The sequence below is a fragment of the Vigna unguiculata genome, chromosome 1 (genome assembly GCF_004118075.2).
Source record: "Vigna unguiculata cultivar IT97K-499-35 chromosome 1, ASM411807v1, whole genome shotgun sequence".
NCBI lineage: Eukaryota > Viridiplantae > Streptophyta > Magnoliopsida > Fabales > Fabaceae > Vigna > Vigna unguiculata.
In genome coordinates, this window is record NC_040279.1 from 22,531,112 (window position 1) to 22,555,212 (window position 24,101).

At 32.1% G+C, this 24,101-nt stretch overlaps 1 protein-coding gene across 1 annotated transcript; it reads left to right on the forward strand.

Moving 5' to 3' along the window:
* The first annotated feature begins 11,892 nt into the window (after positions 1-11,892).
* On the forward strand, positions 11,893-13,619 carry LOC114162158 (UDP-glycosyltransferase 75C1-like). The gene has a single exon (XM_028045953.1). It carries the CDS (start codon positions 11,986-11,988, stop codon positions 13,414-13,416), a length of 1,431 nt encoding a protein of 476 aa, XP_027901754.1. The 5' UTR covers positions 11,893-11,985; the 3' UTR covers positions 13,417-13,619.
* Positions 13,620-24,101: the final 10,482 nt, after the last annotated feature.

The window sequence follows — 24,101 nt, forward strand, 5'->3', positions numbered from 1 at the left end:
AATTGCCCACTAAAGGATTGGGGGCAATGTTACTTTCTTTGTCTTGATTTTTGGAGGATGATTATTTAGTCTTGGCTCATTTGGTAGTTTTTTGCTTTGAAGTATTGCCACCATTATGAAGATGACATTTGAGAGTGGGGCTTTGGGTCTCCTTGGAGTCAACAATGTTAATAGCAGAGACTTAGGGTTTAGTCTTTTCTTTCTCAGCCATTTCTATTTTGGTGAGTGATGACCATTGTATTCTCTGCATTAAAGGAAAATAAAAAACTTGCACATCAGGTATTTGCATTAGAAAATATAAGAAGTGACAGTACAATAAGGGAAATACCAATGTAGGCTTTAAGCTCTTGGGGGCGGTATTCAAACTTAATGAGTGGAGTGAATTTGTCTAATACAAGACAAATCCCTCTAAAATGTTGGGACTATTGATAGTAGGACGAATTTTTAGAAAGGTTCCCTTGAAGTATTTAAAAGAATATTGAAACAATGACAAAGGCTCTAGAAGATTGTTCACAAAGGCTCTAAAAGATCGAGAGGATAAATTGAATTAAAAAAAGTAAAAAAATAAAGTTCCCGATGTGGTTGATTCCAAATTGAGTGCATAGTATTTGGAAAGCCCTAATAAACACCCAACTTGTTGAATGTAATTGGATTGGAGCGACGTTCATTAAGGTCAAGATTTCTTTTTCTAAAATACTCAGAGGAAAATGTAACCTAATTTAGAGAACACATGTTTTTTACCCTTACATACAAGTTCTTCGGGCTTGCATATATATCAATGCCAATTTGGATTTCGTGACCAAATTTGCTAAGGGCTTAGGTATGGCAAAATATTCAAATTTTCGGACATAAGCATATTTAGTGGTTTCTTTAAGGATATCTAGTTTGGCCTAGGGATAAAGTGTTAAATAGTCCATCAAACGAAATTGCTAGTAAAGGAAAGCGTAAAAGAAATAAGCACCTGAATGAGATTGATAAAGAAGAGCGAAAACTCGAAAGGAAAAAGGAGAAGTAGCGCGAGAAGAGGTTTGAGTGATTTGAAGGCTCTGATGCAATAAATGAAGTGTTTTCTTTTGAAGAAGGGAAATATTATAATAATTAAGTGCACCTTGTTTTAATGTGAGCGACAAGCCAGTGAAATGTGATATTTGATGGGCATGTGTAGGAAAAAATGAAGTGTTATATATATTTGAAGCAGGAAATGACATTTTTAGCCTTATGCTCCTTTAGGCTAAAGCTAAGGGAGTTGTCTAGTGGTAGACCCAAAGTACTTTTAGCTGGTAGGCTCAATACAAATGGTTAAAGAAAAAAAGTGAGTAAATGTTAAGACGAAAGTTAATAATGAAGATACTTGAGAAACTAAGGGATCGAGTAATAAAGAATAAATATTAAAAAGCAATTTATGGTAATAAATAGGAGGTTTTCTAGAGTAAGGATCAAAGAAATTTAGATGGATTTACGAGAATAAGATAAAAAGGGATTATGACAGATTACACAATGTTTTTTGTTGATCGGTCTGAGTACTATTTTGGTGTAAAAATTACAGAAGAACAACAAAAATACTGAGTTATTAACTCTATTTTGCAAGATAGATACTCCTTGTGTCGAGTAACCGAGTATTTTTCGATATTTTAGCGAAATCTAATTTTAATGGATAGTCACGACCAAATTAATTAACAAATAATTACTACTCACTTGGTTAGAAACGGCCACGTTATACGCTAAGCACAGTGCTAAGATAGTAAGATGCACCTAAAACAGCTGGCAAATTAAGCCGACCAAGAAGCATCGTCGTTTATGGTTCTCTTTCCTTCGCCGGGCGATGCGTTGACATATGTCTTCTTATATAACGATATGGACTATTCCAAGAACCTTATTCCGGATTACGGTACACTTATTCACTCTACAAAATACGAATTCGCATCACCACCGATTCGTGAGCATTGGCAAAGCAATATTTTCGCTAATATGTGGTGCACGAAAACCCGGAGTTCTCGCAAAACTGAACCATGAACTGGTTCTGAGTTTGTCGGTAGAAGTAATGGAACCATTCATTGTGCTTGTGCTGTGTAATCAGCTTTTGGATCACCAGCAATGTTAATTGGTTGAATGATTTCAAAGTCTGATTGAGATTGAATCATCAAATTGGTGCAGAAAATAGAAAACGAGGTTTATTTTATTTATTTCAGGAATTTCATTGAAGATTTTTATTGGTGTATTTGTTTGAATTCATGAGAATTGAAGTGCACTCAATTGCTAATCACAAATTCAAGCAAAAATCGTCAGTTTAAATTGCTGGAATATGTTCAAATCCAATCAGTGCCTTTACTTTAGTTTTTTTTTTTTCCTTTAATTGAATTTTGAAAACAGATTGAATCGGTGGCTGCAACATAAACACACGATTTGAATAATTTGGTGGAGAAACTTTACATAGTGGGTCCTTTTGGTGATAATTGGAGAATCTGCATATGGTGGTCCCCACATATTTGCATAAAATCTCATACCAACATGGAGAATTGACTTGACACAGTTCAATTGAAATTGGGATGGATTTTTCACGTGAATTAAGAGAGAAACATGCCTTGATCGACAGTGGGATCCTCCGTTATGGAATCCTTTGATCTTTTTCTTAAAATCAAATTGTGTGAAGTAGCGAGGAACTGAAAATTGAAAATTCAGTGCATCAACCTTTGCACGTTCCAATGTTCGTGTGTTGGTGATTAATTTCTGTATAATACTTGTTTATCAATTTATTTTATTTTATTTTCAGTAATATTTTTAGTTTATTTTCAGTTAATAACTGTTTTTTTAATCCTTAATTTTCTTCACTATTAATTGTGAGAAATAATTTTTAGTTAGATAACTTTTTGGTTTACTTGTTTGGTTTTACAATTTTCTATTAATAATTTTAGATATATTATCTAGATTATGCTTATCTTTTAAAGTATTTTTCTTCTTGTCATCTTTTTAATTTTTTCATATTTTAATTTTATCTTTTTAACTTATTTATTGATTTTTCCTTTTTTCACTTGTGTTTAAATTTTTTATCTTTTTCTTAAAGTTTTTCGTTTGTTTTTATCTTTTGAGTTGAACTTGAATTTGTTACATATTTTATTATGAATGTAAAATTCTTAATGAGTTGATTGATAGTTCTTCAAAAAATTAAAAGAGAATTTGATTTAGAGTGCATAAACTTTTCAAGAGTGATACATAAGTGAATTTAGTGTAAACACTTAAAGATTTTGTGTATAGTTCTTAAAGATTGTGTGTATAGTTCTTAATTTATTTTCATGGATGATATTGCTTGTGAGGGTGTTTATCTTCTTTGTACGGTTGCAAATAGAATAATCAGTGCAGGAATGAGTTTCGATTGTGGTTGTTTTGGCCATTTTATTTCGATTTAAGACCCGAGACATATCAAGTTGAGGTAAAAAAAGGTTGACCTTTACGTCTCAATTATAAACTGAAGCATATTTATCCCTTAATGCATCAGTTCTAGAGGTAACTGATGCCTAAAAGGCACTAAAAAAATCAGAATGATCTTTCTACCTCGATTCTAGGGGCAACTAGCGTCAACTCTAGTGACAGCGATGCCACAACTATAGTGGTAGCGGTGGCACAACTACAGCAGTCTCCCTCCCTCTCACCACCGTCGACACAACAATGGTGGTCTTCGAGTGTAGCGACGACTACAATGTGATGCCACAATAACAGTAGTGGTGGCACCATGCGCAAATGCAAAGTGGCTGACTTGATGCAAGGAAGAAAACGCCAGACGTGATGCGAGGAAGACGACACACATGAGCAATGACGGACGCGCAGTGCAGTGGCTGGCTCAAGGGAGAAGAAAAAAAAATTTGTTGACAACACAAATTTATTTGGCTCAGGTTATCACAAAACCGGTGTAAATAACCAGTTTATGCCTCGGGTCCTCCACAACTGAGGCAAAACTCCTTTCGTTCAAATTTAAAAATTCAAAATAGCGGGAATGGTGAAAATTTTAAGAATCATTAGGCCTCGGGTGTGTGAGAACTAAGGTAGAAAGGTAGTCTCTGCCTCAGGTGTAAGAGTAACCAAGGCATAAAAGATTACATAAATTTTAAAATTGCCACTACTTGTGATATAATCACAGACAGTGAATTGTGCATTTTTTTTCACATTGTTGAAAAGTAGTGGCGATCGCCCAACGACATTAGCGCATGGCAGTATGTTTTTAGCGCCAAGCAATGGTGTAGTAGTAGCTTTTGACACCGCATTTTCCATATAGGTCCACGTGTTTTCATCAGGTCGTGATTAATGGCGCATCTTTAGGGGCTTAACTCATGTTTAGGTGCTTCTTTTCTTTTAAATCATGCATAGCCTTTGCTAAAAATAAGTGGGTTGCATTGTAAAAAACCATATTTGGAATTTACATGCAATAGTGCTTAATGTAATTTCTGGGTGCATGTGTGTGTGAGTTCATATTGGTTAGTAGTTCCAATAGAACTCTTCCACTTATCTCTTGTTTCATGAGTGGCATGGGGAAGAATGATTCCAATTTCTACATGGTTCTACATGGTTCCAATTCCTATACAACTTAATATTGTTCTTCTTAAACCCATACAACTCAATATTTTTCTTACCCTTGAACCTATACAATCAGTATTTTCTTGTGTAAAACCTCTCTCCTAGTTTGGCTTCCTTATTCACCAACTATTCTTCAATTTTATCAAAAAAATTCCATTTGGTATGCAACATGCTCATTTCATTCTAGCTTTTTTATTGGGGGTAGACTTTTTTGCTTCAGATTTGGTAGTGTTTGACATAAATTAATGCATTTACATCGGACTTAGAGATAGTGTCCAACAAAAGTTTATGTTGTATATTTTTCTTGTGATGTAAATTTACGTGCCTTGCAATAAAGGCGGACCTATCTCTGACATAAAATACCCAAAATAATTGGCATTGTGTTAGTGTATCTTGGAGTATGATTTGAGCTAGAATGAAATTTTTGCATTTTTGTTTAACTTTTGGTTTTGGGTATTATAATTGTTTTTTATTTTGTAGTACTAGGTCTTTATTGAGTTTTGTATATGCTTTTATTTTTCTTGAAATTAGATACTTCCATGATGCTATTTTTTTTTAATAAGTTTGTTAGATGTGTATTAGTAGTGTTTGGACCCATCACTACAAGGTCCTTAGTATATAAGGTCTTTTATAGACTTTTTTATTAAACATTTGATGATCCCTAATCCCTACCATGGATGGAGGCACATGTTTAGGAAAAATAAACATGTTTAGAAGGAAAATATCTTCATCATCTCCTTTTTATGAGGGTTTAATTTTTTGTTGACTTAAGTTTAGTTGACCTTATTTACTTGACTTGACTTGAATTGATTTATTGATCCTCTTATTTGGTTGTTTATTTTGTAGAATAAGTTAGGACCATCTTGGAGGAGGATAACACTATTTGGAGTGGAGAAGAGACTCAACCTTGGACCCACATATAGGAGGTGCATAAGGAGAAAGCATGGAGAGCAAGGATTGACCCTCCTTTATAGAAGGTCAAAAGCGCCACATAAGAACCTTGGTGGGCAAGCTAGGTCAGGCCCCACACACCTAAAAGAGTCTCCTTTTGACGACCTAATTTCTAGAAGCATTTCCCATGTAATTTGCTAGTTAGTCTTTAGCTTTGTGTTTTTTGCAAAGAGACTTCCTTCCACCATTTATAAAAGGGGCTCTTCTAGACTTGTAAAAGGATTGAATATTTTGGAGTTTATACACTTATATTTGATCACTTTGTGAGAGTGCACTCCTTGATAATGTCTTCTTTCTTTTGTATTATCTTGAATTTAGAACTCAAGTGACGACATACACCACTAATCTTGAGTATGGTGAGCCTTGTGCCCCCTCAAGTGGCGTGCCATCACCATTGAGTCCTCGCCCCTCTTCTCATCTTCCATCTTTTACCATCTTTCTTTTCTTTTGTTATTTTTATGTTCATTTCAATTTGGAACTTATGTGTTAGTTTGTGTCCTTGTTTTGTTTTCGTTAAGTGAACTTCTCATATTCTCTGGAGCTTTTGGAAGTAAACTTTCACATCTAGATAACCTTTTGGTTATCTTAATGTCCAGTGGGGATCTTCCTTGAATTTTTTTTAATCACCATAACACCATATTTGCTAATTCTAAAATGGGTCTTTATCATTGTTCATTTTAGAATTTGAATTGTTTTCTTAAAGTGAGAATTATATCTTAAGTTCATCATTGGAACTTTTGAACCCTATCTTTGAGTTTCCAATTTAAAGTGGTGGATATTTCTCTACTCATCAATTTTTATTTAATGTGACATCAAATAAAGTAGATTTGAGTTTCTTCATCTCTAATCCCTTCTACATTTTCTATTTTGGCAATCGTTGAATGGTTATTGTTTGAGACAATCTACATAAGGTTAGTTTTCCGTCAAAATATGTTGAAGAAGATAAGTTGTGCATTATTGTCATATTTGTAACATATATGTCTTGGACAATGAAATAAGATTTTGAAATATATTGACATTCAATCTTAATAAAAAGAAACACTCAACTTATTCTAATGTGCAAGTGTGTATTACCCTTTCCATGAATCATAATATATGCAATAATGATGACCCTTGTTCAATACATGATGTCATAACCACGTTCACATGTATCTTCTTTTCTATTACATTATTAAAATGACAATTTTAAAGTTTGTAACTAAAGTAACTAATGTATATGTTAAAAACATCACTAACATTAAGAAAATTTGTTATTTTATTATATAGTCTAGATTTTATGCTAGTTTTTTTATTTTTTTATTGTCTGAGTATTAAGAATACACTGATGTTAATATATTAAATTTCTTTTTAATATATTTTAAAACATTATAATTAGTGTCTATGAGAATATTTTTAAGAATCTAATTTGTTCTACCACTTAAAATGATAGTGTTCGATACAATTTTAATTAAATGAATACATGTGTAAATCAAAATGTAGTTTAGAATGCAATGTGACTAAATAAAATTTAAAACTTATCCTTATAATAAGCTTTTAATTTTATTTGTTGGTTTATATTTTAATGAACAAAACAACGCAACATAATGTGGTCTTTGGATGCTATGGCAATTAAATGTTAATATAATTGCATGCAATGATAGTAACCCAATTAGTGATATAAGTCCGACGATAGCAAAATAAAAAATTATTCCAACTAATATGAAGTCAAATGAAAATGAAACGACTGATTTGATGTGACTCATTTCTTAAAATAAAAATAAATAAATACTAACGCACAATTATAACTTTAATCTCTATATTAAGATACTTAAATTATGATAAGACAAGATTATGATTATTTTTTTATTAGAATTAAAAGTTTTAAAATGATAATTAATCCTATCAAAATTTATTTATGTGGCCATGTAAACAAATTTTGACAAGATTAGTTATTGAATAGAATAAATTTCATAAAATAAACAAAATTAAATATTATATAAAAATAAAAATTCATATATCTTAAAATTTTAAATTGAAATAATATATATATATATATATATATATATATATATATATATAATCATAATCTTTCGATCATCATAATTTATATAAAACATATATAAATCCAAAAGTTTCATATTTTTCTAGTCCATTCGTTCAAGCGAAATTGACTTCCAAAAATGATACAGTGAAATGTGGTTACTCATGACACATTAAATGGTTTCCGACTAATTTAGTGTTGGACATTTTAGTTTACATAGTTTTTTTATTTTAGTCATCCCTTTTCCCTTCCTTGAAGGATATTAAGTAGGGAAAATGTCGCCTTGAATAACTAGTTTCCAATGGTTTTCTATATAGTTATCTTCAACTTCAATCTTGCTCATTACAATTTCTCTTGTTTCTTTTTTATTAGTGAAGTATTTTCCTAGTCCATTTGCTTCAAGTGGAATTGATTTCTTATGAGTGAAAATGGTCAAATGAAAAACTGGTTACCAATGCCACATTAAATAGTTTCCTATTAATTCAGTACTGAATATTTTAAATTAATAATTTTTTTAACCGTTCCAGTTTTTACTTAATTCACTACCTGCTCCTTCAATCTTAATCATTATAATCTCCATTGTTTTTTTATCAGTTCAATAAGCATAAATTTCGATATAATCACAGGGATAATATGTGATAACCATTTTCTTACAAGCTATTTTTAAGTAATTAATTTTTGATATTTCTACAAACCGAATTGCAACGTGAAAAAATAAGTATACCGATGTTGATGTTAGGATTATTGTTAGCAAAGCAAAGCAACGTGATTGGTAGGCATATTATTGGAAGTACAAAACCATAGAGGTAACCATATATATATATATATATATATATATATATATATATATATATATATATATATATAAGTTTTAAGGGATACTTACTTCTTTTCATAAAATTGAATTTTTGTTTTCACGCAAAGAAATTAAAGATTTCATTTTTGTTGAATTACGATTAAATTGGTGTTTCCATCCTACCTTTTTATTAATTACTAACTTCGTAAATTTGAACCTTTACCATCTTGGTCATCTGAAGTCTTACTTGATTTATGAAAATGGATAAAACATCTCAAAATCAGCCTCAAGTGTATGAGTCTAGGAATTGAGTCTAAATTCATCCTTTTACTAGTTGATATTTTATTAAAAAAACATTATTGTAGAAGAGAGAAGACATATTTTGTGAGTGGATCGGTTATTATTTGTTAACTACTTTTTCCTATAAATTAAATATTAACTTCCAGGATCAAAATAATTATTTTCTTATATCAGTACTCTTTTTTCACATTATGTCAAGAAAGTTCTTTAAATTTTGTCTTTGTTCAAAGACACTGAATTTCTTGCCAAAAAAAAATCATTACTAAATAAAATAGTTATGTCTTAATGCTGTATAATGTGTAACGTCCCAATAAAACTGGATAACCTCAGATCGAATAAAACGCCACATACATGAATATTTAGAGACTTTAAAGTTTGGAGTATGAAGGTACACAGAACACCAAACATCCCCCTTTACATAGAAAGAGGTCTCACACGACCCAAAACAAAGTACACAGGTGATAATAATAGTTCTAGGCCTTGTATAGACAAGACCATCATAACTAATGAAACTCCTTCCGCGATGGGTCCCACAGTGGGCCCAATATCTGTCTATAACCATCAAGCTGCTGCATCTCTACTATCATTGCCACTGCTAGGGGCTCTCACATCTGCTCACATCAATAAAATTGATGATCATCGCAAAGGAGGAAAACCACACACAATCATACAAACCAGCGAAAGGGTAAGCTAGAGCACAAGATAATTACATCATAACACACAAAGTCAAATCACATAGTCAAGCATAGATAATGGAAAACCACACAGGAGATACCGAACCACTACCATCCCAAAACTAGACAATCCGGATACGTGTAATGAGGCACCACCATAAAACAGTGGAATTATGTCCTAGCAGTGAGGCGTCACCACGAAGCCTTCGCGAAATTACACCCTTACAAGAGGCACCACCACGTGGCCTTCGCAGAATTACGTCCCAGCCATGAGGCACCACCACATTATCTTCGTGGAATTACGTCCTGTTGTGTCGGCACCACCATGAACTCTCACCTCGAGGTTTGTAGGATTAAGTCCAATAGATGAGGCACCACCGTGGACTCTCCCTAGGAGGGTCCAAGGAATTACATCCATTAAGTGGGGCACCACCATAAGCTCTCCCTACAAGAGCCTTGGGATTACGTCCTACTCACGCTTTTTACGTGTTTCACCAATCAATTAGAAAGTTTCCATAATACCAACATCATGCATAAACAACAATTAATGTATTTCATGCTTCCCAATTTATACAACAAGCAACCATACCAGTGGGCCATTCACACCTTAGCACAAAAGCTGCCCTAGTGTCGCTCAGGCTAGAAGGCCTCGCTCAGGCGAGAGATCCTCTCGCTCAAGCGAGCTCCTCCTCGCCTAGGCGAGAGCTCGAGCATTTGAACAGCGGCCCCTGCGGATTCTCGCTCACGCGAGTCCATTCTCGCCTAGGCGAGATCACGCTTCGCTCAAAATGAAAACTAGTCGCATGGGCGACAGTTTGCACACAAAAGCCTGGGCGAGCCTCTGTTAGTCTTGCTTGGGCAAGGCACGCTCGCTTGGGCGAGAAAAACAGTGCCCATCACTGCACACACGAGAAAACACAGCATGCAACATCAACAGAAATCATGTATTCACCACTATCACACAATCAACCATGAGCATACATCACGCATATGATTCAGACCCAGAAGCATACAAAAATTACAGGCAACTATAAGCTCAAGCTTCCCTTACTTGGAAAGGGTTTAGCAAACAACTTCGGTACCTGACTCAATGAACCCAACAGCTTCAAAAACGGACTCAAGAGCTGTGAATAAAGACACAAAAATAGCAAGGTTGTTACAGTAAGCCTAGCAGAACCATGAGAACCAACTTAAAACGCGAAGAGCACGGTTCAAGAACAACTTATGTGACAGGAGAACGAGGTTTGGCTAGCTTGAAAGGGGCGTAGGATCAAACCCTAGCAGAGCTTCTGGGGAGAGGTTAGGGACTTGACGGCTGCGCTTTCTGCGAATGAAGAGAAAAGATTAAGCTAAGGCAGACTTAGGGTATGGTTCCCCTTTTTGGGCCAGCCCTAGGCCCAACCAACTTTGGAGCAGCCCTTAAGGATTTAGGCAGAAAATAAATGGACCTTACATAATGGGTAAAAGAAATAAGCACATAAATTATGTGATAACTATTTTCTTGCCAGCTATTTTCAAGTAACTAATTTTTATTTTTATTTTTTACAAATTGAATTCATAAAGTTCAAGGAGATACAATTAATATAGAAAAATACCAATAAATCAAGATCCATTGGACATTCAATTCGATATATTAAACAAAACATTCAATATATTCTTTTTACTCTACATTTCATATTCTTTTATCTTCTTCTTTGTCATAATCTTCATCAACAACCTACAACAAATAAAATATAAAGTGTCATCTTATAAGTTCTACAACATCAAACATGGATAAATCGTACAATAAAAAATTAGAGAAAATGTCTTTATTATTTTTAATTATCCAGAATCATTTATTTTTAATTATCCAAAATCATTTATGCATAACTAAAATATCATGTCTTATAAAAATATGGAAATAAATTAGAAAGCAAATATCTTAAAAAGCAAGTTAATAAAATAAATAAATCCACCTAATTATGAATTTATCTAAATTGATTAATTCAGATTTGTTACTCTTATCCATCATCGATATTTTCCATGATGTATAAACAGTAGAAGAGACCGCTACAAAACATTAGACTTGAACTGAATTTTCCAAGAGTGTGAAAAACTCTTGCAAATTTAAATAGAAAAATGATATAATGACATCCAAAAAATATAACTTATCTCACAACCTTACGTGGTAGTAAAAATTTTATTTTATTTTTTTAAATAAACCATAAATTTAAACAAAAACTTGATTTTAAATTCATCTTCAATTATATCTTTTTCAATTCGTTTTCTTCTTCCTCAACTTACACACTTCATTTGGTGTAGGTTGAGAAGAAGACAGAAATTTGGAGAAGATGCACATATGGATTAAAAATCAAACTTTTGTTTAAATTTAGAGTTTATTTAAGAAAATAAAATAAAATGCTCAACCACGTAGGATTATGAGAGAGGATGTCAATATATATTTTCCATTTAAATATCCTGTCCATTTCTTTACCCTTTAAAATTACAGAAATACCCATAAAATTGACACCGTGTCAGAGGAGTGTCCTGCACTTTTCTGGTGTCAATATAGCACGTGTCAATATAGCACTACTCTTCTATATTTGCGTGGCCCTCACTCTCTAAGCATGTGTATATAAGGACACAGCATCTGGTGAAGGAATCCATTTTTAAGCACAGAAGCTACCTTCACTCCCACCATGGTTCTCCAACGCATTCTCCTCGTCACGTTCCCTTCACAAGGTCACATAAACCCTGCTCTTCAGTTCGCCAAGCGACTCATTTCCATGGGCGCACATGTCACTCTTCTCGTTACTCTCCACCTCTACCGTCGCATTACCAAAAAAATCACCATCCCCGGCCTCTACGTCCTCCCCTTCTCCGACGGCTTCGACGCCGGCTTCTTCCCTGTCAACAACACCGCCGCAGATTACCACCTCTACTTGTCCGAGCTCCAGCGCCGCTCCTCGGATTTCGTGTCAGAACTCATAGTCTCCACCACCGCCGAGGGAAACCCTTTCACGCAAGTAGTCTACACCCTCCTCGTTCCCTGGGTGGCTGACGTGGCACGAAGCTTCAATCTTCCCACTGCGTTGCTCTGGATCGAAACCGCCACGGTGCTGGACATTCTCTACTACTACTTTCACGGCTACGCTGATTACATCAACGAAGAAACCATGGCTGAAGCTTCGTGTTCCATAACGCTTCCAGGGTTACCGTTTTCTCTTTCCCAGCGAGATATACCTTCGTTTTTGTTGCAGTGGAAACCGACCATGTTGTCTTTTACTTTCCCAGCGTTTGAGGAACAGATTCTGCAGCTTGACCGAGAAATAAACCCGACAGTGCTGGTGAACACGTTTGAAGCATTGGAATCCGCGGCGCTGAGGGCCGTTGATGGGATCAACATGATTCCCATAGGGCCGTTGATTCCTTCTGCTTTCTTAGACGGGAGAGACCCTAGTGATTCTTGCTTCGGTGGAGACATTTTCCCTTTGTCAAATGATTATGTTACGTGGCTTGATTCGAAGGAGGAGAAGTCGGTGGTTTACGTGTCCTTTGGGAGCTATCTAGAGCTAAGTAAACGACAAATGGAGGAAATTGCACGAGCGTTATTTGATTGTGGACGTCCATTCTTGTGGGTCATAAGAGGAAAGGAGAATGAAGAAGAGGTATTGGAATTGGGAATGGAATTGGAAAAAAAGGGGAAGATAGTGACGTGGTGCTCTCAAGTGGAGGTTCTGTCACATGGTTCTGTGGGTTGTTTTGTGACGCACTGTGGGTGGAATTCGACGATGGAAAGCCTTGTTTCTGGGGTTCCAATGGTGGCGTTTCCGCAGTGGACAGATCAGATGACTAATGCAAAGCTTGTAGAAGATGTGTGGAAGATTGGGGTGAGGGTGGACCATGATGTTAATGAAGATGGGATTGTGGAAGGGAAGAAGATTAAGAGATGTTTGGATGTGGTTATGGGGAGTGGAGACAAAGCTTGTGAGTTGAGAAAGAATTCACAGAAATGGATGGGTTTGGCTAGGGACGCTGCCATGGAAGGTGGCTCTTCGGAAAACAACCTCAGGGCTTTTGTTCATCATGTCGGAGATAAATTTACGCATACTCAGGTCACTCCAAACTGACTGGGTGTCTTCTAATGCGTTATGCATAAGGGTTAAGTTTGAAAGATAAAATGTTTGATTAATGAATAAAACCCTACCAAAAATATCATTTACTTTACAATTTCGCTTAATTAATTAGAAATTTAAAATTTTATTTATCTTCACGCTTCATTTTAGTTTCTATATTTAATTTCAATATTTATTAAACAAGTGTAATTTGGATGCGTCTATTAAATTCATTTTAACTTTGAAAAGGTGTTACTTGTTAAAATATTTTTTTTTCTTCCTCCACCATATAGTTGAAAAAACAAAATTCAAGTTTTAAATTATCAAGTACAATTAAAAACACAAACTTTAAATTTTAAAGTTAGTTATCTAATTTTATTTGAAATTGCACAAATAGGATTATATTTTTGTGCGATGTTTTATTTTCTAGGAAATATGCAAAATGAATATTTTATGGGAGATGGAGAGAGTGGTGGAAGGTGGAGAAAAGTGGAAGAAAAAAAAGAAAAGAAATTAGGATAATGATATTTTGACTACTAAATTTTGATAATTTTATCTTATAATATGATGTGTCATCTTTTAAGTGATTTTGGAAGATTGAAAATGAACAAAATAAAAAATGAAAAACCACTTAAAAAATAACACCTAAAGTTGTAAGAAAAAGTTGTCAAAATTTAGTAGTCAAAAGATAATTTTCCAAAAAATTACTACAAGTTCCAAGATAGAGAATGAATCAAAATTTTGATATGTAACACTTCTAAACTATATTAACAATAATTGAACAGAATGATCAAATTAACTCTATTTAATATTAGAATTCAATATAGTAAAAGAAAATATAAAGACCAAATGAATCATAAACCTAGAATTTTATATTTCACTAGTTAAAATAAATATGAAATAAAATAATAATAATTATGCTGTTAAATAGAAATATAAAAATATATAATATAGTCTAAAACCCTAAATGGAATAGTATTTATAGAATAAAGCATCCTTACATACGAGCATGCGAAGCTTTCGTTACTCTTTTTCTTAGGCTTTTATTCTATTTTCCACTTTAGGTGGTGGATAGAATGGACGAGAATAAAATCCAAAGCTTTAAAAACACGTAGCTGGTTTTTCAATTTATTTATTCTCTGTTTCTTTCAACAAAACTAACATACTACTCTAAAAAAGGTGTTACGGTGGTACAACTTTGGACGGAATGATAAGACTTGTCGTATGTCGTTGTCGTGTTGTTTTTTTTTTTATTGAAAAATAATTTTTTACTGAATTTTGACAATTTTCTCTTACAATATTAAGTGTTAATTTTTTATTTTTAATTGATTTTTATTTATTTTTTTTCGATATTTCAAAACCACTTAAGAAATAATACCTTATATTGTAAAAGAAAATTGTCAAAATTTAGTAGTCAAAATATCATTGGATTTTTTTATTTTATTTCTCCCAAACTACATTACCTTCCTTCACTTCTTTCTTCCACCATGAAGTTGAAAAAAATATTGAGATTCTAAATTATCATAACATAAGTGTAATTAAGAAAACAAATTTAAAATTTTAAAGTTTGTGATCTTGCTATAATGCTATGTTGTGTTGTAGGGAGTACCTCTACCACCACCACATGCACATGCGAACCCCACCACTAATTGCAGCCACAAAGACAACCTATAAAAGAGAAGCAGCAGCTGCAACAAAGTCCAAAATGAGAACCGGTTTTCATGCACATCCAGCCATCACAAACTTTGAAAAAAAATGAATCTTACCTCACCAACACACCAATGTAGCTGCACACACAAACCAATCACACGAACAAGCACAGGCGCAAAACCAATCTTCATAGAGCAATACTCAGTGGACCACACGTTCTCGCATATGAACAAGAACCCAACTTCTGCATATTCAGCCCTTTCTAATGGCATATTAAATTATGCAGCTAACCCCTCCATGCTCAAAAACTCAAGTTCTGCATCACGAATCTACACTGTGGCGCATGGGTTCAGAACCTCATCAGGAATCTGTACTGTTTGTCATCAGGAATCTCGGCATGCATGAGTGCAAAAGTATTGGTTTTTTGACAAAGATGTAGTTGAAAAAGTTGACAAAGTTACCAGATAACGTAACTTTTTTTATTTTTTAATGAAAGTTAAGATAATAAAATAATAAAATTTTAGGATTTTTTTACGAAAAATAGTTATTTGTCAAAAAAACTTTGTCGATGTATCATCTCCTTTTTTAATGAGTAGGATGTCAATAACAGATATAATAGTAGTTCTTTTGATTAAACTAGTGTATATCCGTGCTTACGCACGGGTGGTGTGTTTTTTCTTTTCCTTTTAATTTTGTATTTGTAAAATAAATAAATATTAGTTATATTTTGAGTAAATGATTATTTTATATATGTTATTATACAATATTAGTTATATTAGTTATATTTTGTGTTTGTTGTTGTAATTTTTTTCGGTGATGTAGTTATTGTTTTGCTTTCACGTTGTTTTGTGGTGCAGTCCTTTCTCACATGGTTAAGGTTTGGTGCAGTGCTTTTCTTCAATAGTATATACTTTTATATCGTGTTAGGTGGTTGAGGGCTCAGGGGTGCAACCAAAAAGCTGAACCATGGTCATAGTTGTAATAGGGCCGTGGGAATAAGTCATGGGTTTACTCATGTTGGGGTTTGAATATATTCATTCTATGGTGTTAGTTAGCTTTTTGATAAGTTTTTGGTATTTTTTTTCACTTTAAATGTTAGGCATTAGTAGTAGAAATGGTCCATTTACCTTTCTGGTTCACTCTTTAAACTTGGTTGCAGGCCATAGAATTTTGGTTTCTTTCCATTAGTATGTAATACATTGTAATTTGGTGGGTTCACGTCATATTGTAATAAAAAATTATCTAAAAAATTATCAAAATTTAGTTGTTTAAATATTGCATAAACTTTTATTTCTTATGTAAGTTTTTTTTAAGTTTTTTTTAAGTTGAATGAGATGATGTTTCCTTTCCTTCGTGATGCAAGCACGTGTTTCATGGCTAATCAGTGCATGAGTTAGGTTGTTATAGATATATGTGTGTTAAAACAATTAAGGCTTGGATGGGACATGTCACATGTGGTGGGGTCGGCGTGTTCTTTATTTTTTCCTCGGTGACTGCTTTACTTCGGATTTAGCTTATATTTTAGATTTAATTATTAGGATGATATTCATTTTAATATATGAAATTTGTTTTTTAAAAAATATTAATTACATTTTAATTTTTGAAAAAAAATTTTATTTATGTTTTTTTCAAATGGAGTTGACTAATGTCATTAGTCAACATACCACGTGTCAGTATGTGTTTTTTTTTTTTTAATTTTTTTTTAATTTTTTGAAAAAAAAAATGTCACATGTCAGGTCCTTGTGTGTGACACGTGACATTGCAATACCACATCAGTATCAAATGTTATTGTCTTAATTTTGATTTAGTCCCTATAGATGTCTTTTTGTTTCAATTTAATACCTACTTATGTGTATCTAATTCAATTTTGTCTCAAATTTTTTAATAAGTAAAATATTTTTCTAATCCACTTTTTATAAGATTAAAACTAATGAAGTATAAATATTTTTACAAAATTAAGTACTAATATTTATATTGTTTCTCTCAATTTCAGACCAAGTTTATTATTTGTATAAATATTTTACTAATATTTTTTTATTAAAAATGACTTTTTAACATATTACTTTATTAATTACTTTTTTATTAAGTACTTATGTTTTGTTAATTATTATTTTTTTTCCAAAATAGAACAATATGGTCTCTTACTAATTTTAAACCAAAATTTCTATTTGTCTGAATGTTATACTAATTTTTTTATTAAAAATGACTTAATAAAATGACTTTTACCACTAAATTTTAATATAAATATCAAATACTTGATTTTTGTAAAAAAATTATACTTAATTAATTTTAATTTTATAAAAAATAGATTTTAATTACTAAAAAAAATTAGGTCAAGATTGAATGAGATACATATAAGTAGGTACTAAATTGAAACAAAAAGACATATATGGGGATTAAATCGAAATCAACACAATGACATCCGATAGTGACACTAACACATGGCATTGCAATGCCACGTGTCACACACAGGGACCTGCCACGTGGCATTTTTATTTTTATTTTCAAAAAAAATTTAAAAATTTTAAAAAAAAATTAAAAAAAATTAGATAAAAATTCAAAAAAATCATAGACTAACACGTGACACGTTGACTAACGGCGTTAATCAACTCCATCTGAAAGGGACCTAAAAGCACTTTTTCAAAAGTTGGAATGCAATTGACACTTTTTTAAAAGCGGGTACCAAATTGACACATTTGTACTAAAGTGAGTATCATTCGAGTAATTAAACCTATATTTTACTAATGGCATATTGTGGTATTTGGGAGAGGCCTACAGTGGTAAGAAAAGGTAATTGTGTCATTTTTAAAAAAAAATTGTGAGTGAATGTTTTTGTTTGGTTAAGCATCTAAGGTATTAAAACTTTATAGATTTAATGAAACAAATCACGTTAAAAGTTTGGTTGGTGTAATTTCTTTTTGAATGGTATTTTAGAGTAAGGCTCGCGGATTGAAAGAAAAACATATAAGAAATTAATGAGCAGTGCAATCAGAGTGTAACTTTTAGACCTTTAAATGAAGGTGATAAAACATGGGTTTTTTTGGGACATTTTAGTTCGGTGCAGTCACATGTTTGATATTTTACTTTATAGCTCTTGATGCATGTTATAGGTTTGTTAGTTGAGTATTATTTAATAATGTTTTATTTTGTTTGGTTTTATTTATATATCATTAATTATGGTTAGCTTATTCTTATTGGTTTGTCTGTTGTTTGTGTGTGTGTGCGATGATCGTATGGCGCGTGTGTTATACGGGAGCAGATGATATTACAAATGATTCTGACGTGGAGTAGACGGATGAGAGAAAGGGGTGAACTCGGGATTTATGTTCATTTTTATTAAGTTGTTAAATTATGTATTAAAGATAGCTTCAATTGGTAGTAATAGTTGTGTAAATAAATGATCTAATTATGTTGTGACAGTCAAAGCTATAATGGTCTAATTATGTCCATCATTTTGTCATTGGTGTAAAATATTACCAAATTCTTTAACATGTTATTATTATTTATCATTAAGGAAACCTCAAAAACTTATTAACCGAGATTCATAATTAGCCATATTTTCACTTGCATATAATTGTCTCTCATAACTATGTAGATAACCATGTATAAAGTCACGAAATGGGTTGCTTCCCAAGATAACAAGCTTTTAGAGGTTTGTTTTACTTCCTGAACAATATAATTAACTACCTTATTATATTAGCACAACATTTTGAGTTGATATAATGAAACTCTAAATGATAGGTTGTTGCTATAAATAACTAAACTAGTTAAAGTTTAACCCATTGAAGTTCTTGATATACGAGCATATGAAGTGAAGGAAATTACTAATAACTTTTTTCAAGATGCTATGATTAGAGAGAGAGATCCTATTGGATGAAAGGAAATGAATATATAGGTGAATTCATATTTAATTGTTCACTCCTCTATATTCATGAGATACAACATCCATATCATGTACTAATAATCTGTGTGTATATATTACCACATCATTTTCTAAAGAATTTATAGCATACATACACCATAGTCATTCAATATACTTATAAAACCAACATCATGTGTAATTTCTCACCTTATGAGGAGCCTACATGTTTCTTTTCTTGAATGTGGAAGGAGATTGAACATGCTCTACTAGAGGTAGTTATCAACAATCCTAATATTTTTGCGTTTGAATACCATTTTGCTATTGATTTTCTTATTTGTCAAGTTTGTTATTTCTAGGATTATACTACTTTTCCTTATATAATGTGATGGAAGTTGTGGTATATTTGAAAATTTAAAGTTTTGGAGGGTTTTTTTTTTTCTTTTGAATTTTTCATATCCAGATTTGACCTTTAGAGCATTTTGAATGTTTTGAATCTTAACAAAAATTTAACATCAATTTAACGAAAATGACCAAATTGAATCATTTTATAAAATTAGAAGACTAAATTGAACCAAATAAAAACTAGGGATCTAATTGAATTTTTTATAAGAATTAGAGGACTAAAAGAGTATTTTAACCCTATCTATATTTGAATGTGCTTCTATTTACAAAGTTTAACATAAACTTCATATTGTTTTTTATCTTGTACGGGATAACATTTCCTAACATGCATACATTTTACTTTATCAACGATTCGTTCATACAAATTTCATTTTAACACAATTTATAACTCAAAACTCTAATTCTAAATTTTAATCATATATTTACAGCACATCACTAATGAATTATTATGTCAATTTTATAATTTTGCACAAACAAATCCATATCCAAATCTTATTTTTGAATCTTAATATTACAATTGAAATAATAATAATAATAATATCTCTGATTTCATATGTCAATACTTTTCAAGATATCTATGTCTTACAAGTTATCTATATGTAAATGTGTTTGTAATTACCAATTATAACATCAACTCAACTCCGTATTATTTTTATGTCGTATGAGATCATTTTTCACAATATGCATACATTTTACTTTATCAACAACCCGTGCATACACATTTCATTTTAATATAATTTATAACTTAAAACTCTAATTATAAATTTTAATAATATATTTATTACACATCATTAATCAATTTTTATGTCAATTTTATAATTTAGCACAAACAAAATTCAGATTCAAATGTTATTTTTGAATCTTAATATTACCATTGAAAAAAATTATTAATATTTTTGACTTATTGCAATACCTTTATTTATTTATTTATATATATATATATATATACTACAAAAAAGATTAATTTTAATGGAGATTTATTAACGGAGGTTATAAAACCTCCGGTAATTTTTACACATAGTGAAGCTTTTCTAAACCTTTGATAAATACTAGAGGTTTTATGATGAACCCCAGGAAAAATTCCCTCCACATTTTTTTTCCATATCCTTTTTATATATTTTTTTAAAAACCCTTTTATCATTTCTTACGTTCGAAAAAACGGACACAGACACAATATACCAACGTTCGAAAAACTCACCTAATTCACTTTGTTCGTACGTTCAAAATCCACTTTCCTCAAACTTCACCTGGCTACGTTTTCCTCAATCTCACTCTCAATCTCAATCTCAATAAAACCAGTTGCATTTGCAGTTGCTTCCTTGCTTCCGAAGGATTTGCTCACGATTTCGTTCAAATTGCACCTTGCTTCCAAACGGTAATGGTGTTCCCTTTCTTTTCTTTAGGTTTTCAAATTTTTTCATTTTGTGGTTAAATTCTGACTTTGAAATCCTTAATGCTTGTTTTTGTTCAGAGATTCAATTATAGGTGCCGCGTTTTCTGAAATCCAAAGTGTGTCTTTGTTGCTCGTTCAGTAGCTTTGCATCTCCAAAGGTGGTCGACATCTTTGTTCCTGAAAGCAAACTGTGCTTAAGAAACAACACAGTGCTCATGCTTATCAAAATTCAGAGTTGGCTACATCAGCCAAAGGTATGGAGATTTGTGTGTTTTTCTTCCTCTATTGTTGGACTTGTCTGTTATGCCTTCAACTTCTTTTTCAATCGTTTAATTGGAAATTGGAGTTGGTGGAAGTTCTTTCTTTACATTAGTTTCTTAATCTCCCTTTCCACCTTGTTTGCAAAGACATGGGAGTACTTCAATTCTCGCTGTTTGGAAGCTCACATAGCGTTTTCTACTTTGTTGGTCACCACTGTATACTCTTTTTTCCTTGATAAATATGTGAAAGAGAAACCAAATGTATATAGTCTTGTTTCGAGTGTTGCATTTGTTATCATGTCTCTAGGCTTGTCTAGGCTGAGTCATTTAGGATTTAAGGTTGATCTTCTGTACTTTTTTTGTGAACTTTTGACTGTACAACTCATGAAAATAAAATTATGGTTAGTCATTGTTGGAGGAGCTTTCAATTATTCCCTCATCCTTCTTCGTTCCAATTTGGATCATCAAACAAGAAGTAGGTATTACACACTATTTTGTATTTTAATGTTGAGTTAAAATTGGGTTAATTTAGTTTTCAAATGTACACATAAGGTAACTAAAGGTAAGCCATTAGGACTAAGGTATTGAACTTTGATATGGAATATTCTCTGGATGAACACCAATATATATCCTTCTAGGAAACATCACATGTTGGAACCAAATACAAATGTAATTTGTCATTGTGTTGTGTGAACATCCTTTTTACCGTAATTCCAAAGCAAGAGATGAGTTATAAGCAAATCCCTGTTTTTGTGTATCTATTACAAATTGGTAATGGGTCCTGACTTTATGTTTGAATGCTAGATGCAATCATGGGTTTTTATTTTTGTATTACGAATACTCTGATGAAAGAAGCCACATGAATTAGTTTAGACTCTAGGATTGACAAACTTGATGGCATATGTTCCACAACAATGTTATTTTACATGTTACTAGTCTCCTAGTTACTATGATTTTCCAAGACAGAAACATGTTTAATTAGGATTATAATATATAAAGGAATTTAAGCCTGAGGGTTATCAGAAAGATTGATTAAAAACAATTGAAGTTTTTCATCTATTTTCTATTCATTGTGGTTAGAAGAATGTCCCTATTTAGGCTGGCTTCAAATCCCTTTAAACCCATCAACTACTTTTGTATCACTCTCGAGTTATACTATTTAGTATAGCTATAAGGATACAGAAGAAAAAATAATGTCATGTGCAGTTCTAATCCTACTTAAATTATATGATCTGAGTATATATATATATATATATATATATATATATATATATATATATATATATATATATATATATATATATAATAGTAATTATCGAGCTGTATCATATAAACACCAGAATCGCATACAGGTAAAACATTGATATGTAGAAGTCTTTTACAGTCATATATACTTGAATCTTGTTTTGGTAACAGAGTTGCCAAGTGGTTCGATACAACTATAGATACTGAATATTCCAATACACAATAAAAAGGCACTAAATAAAAGCTTAGAAAGAGCAAATTGTGTTTTGAACAGAGAAAATTTGCTTCTTACAATACTAAATTAAGCAATGGTATCATGAAATCATCAAGATCCATGCATTCAAATACAAAACCACCCATTCTACATCAATCTTTTCTACGCTCAACAAACCACCCCTCATCAACTTAATGATGATGCATTGTTTTGGCCCTAATGGGTTAGTCCAACACTCCAATGTTCAAACTTTCTTTGCAATTTCTCCATTTTCTGAAATAGCACAGTAAGCTCTAATAATTCAGACTAACAAGTGCAATAATTAAGATGAACTGAATTGAGCCAGATGGCATTTGAAATGTCAAACGACTTGTACTATCCAAATTGTTTGAATTATTTGTCGTAGACCAATGGAAGATGTTTGAAGGGACCATCTTAGGGAAAATAGAATGAAGGATTGAGTAAGATGAGTGTATGGTATGTTGATGGGAAAATGCAGTGATTGTTTAATAACTAGTTAGATCGAGTCATACGAAGCACTTTCCTACAAGTAATAGCTCAATATTCCTAAAAGCTATTTTATCCTTGGTCAATAATCGACAACTACATTGAATTTCAAATTTATAAAGAATGAAATGAAGGAAAGTCCAAGATATATAAATAGAGACATAGAATTTAACAACGTAGTTTGTTCTATTTTCTGCAGTTGGTGAAATTGGTGGGGCACTGTTTGATCAAGTTTCTGTAGTGGCACAGAGTTTATATTTTTCATTTATTAATAGGACCATCTTTGGCATTAAGTACTGTATTGGAGTTTACAAGTCCAATGACCAACTTTTCTTTTCCTAGAGACAAATTTAGAAAACCAAAAAAAAAAAAAACTTTAGGCAACACAATATAGGAAGAATATATAGTAATGTATTGTCATAAGTGCTTAGTTAAGAACTTTTAAAATATTTAGTAATATTAATGCAATTTTTATATTTGAAACTATTATAGCATATTAAGAGTTACTTCCAGTCCATAATGTCTATAAATGTGTTGTAGAAAGTAAGAAAATAAATCATAAACAAAGATCAATTCATTCCCAAGTTATTTTCTTCTTACTAAAAAATTTCTACACAATTTGCATTAGCTACAATCATGATAAAACTTTATCATTCCTATTACATACCAAATCACCTCTAAAATACCACTACACACTATATGTGAGACTTATGAAAGTCAGTTCGTGATGTTAATGTATCTTTGTTTGATAGTTAACATAACTGATCAATCAAAATCTCGTTGAAAGGCAAAGACAACGAGCATTTCAATTTAGAAAGATCTCCAACCACTTCTTGCATTGATGGCCTAAAGTTTGGTTTGGAACACAAACATCTAAACATTATTGTTACCACAAGAATTATATCTTGTACATATTTTCTCAAGCCAGGAAGAGGAAGACATGAATCTAAGATGTCTATCAACAACATGTTTTGAGTAGTTGAGTTTGATAAAGATGAAATTAACTCTTCAGGATGTCTTCCCATTAATGTTTCCAAAGCCACCACTCCAAAACTATAAACGTCACATTTTTCTGTGACAGCTAATTGATAGGATAGGCAAGCTCTGCAATGCACCAATAAATCAAGACAAGTTAACTCAACTTCTTAAACTATATCATTAAATAAA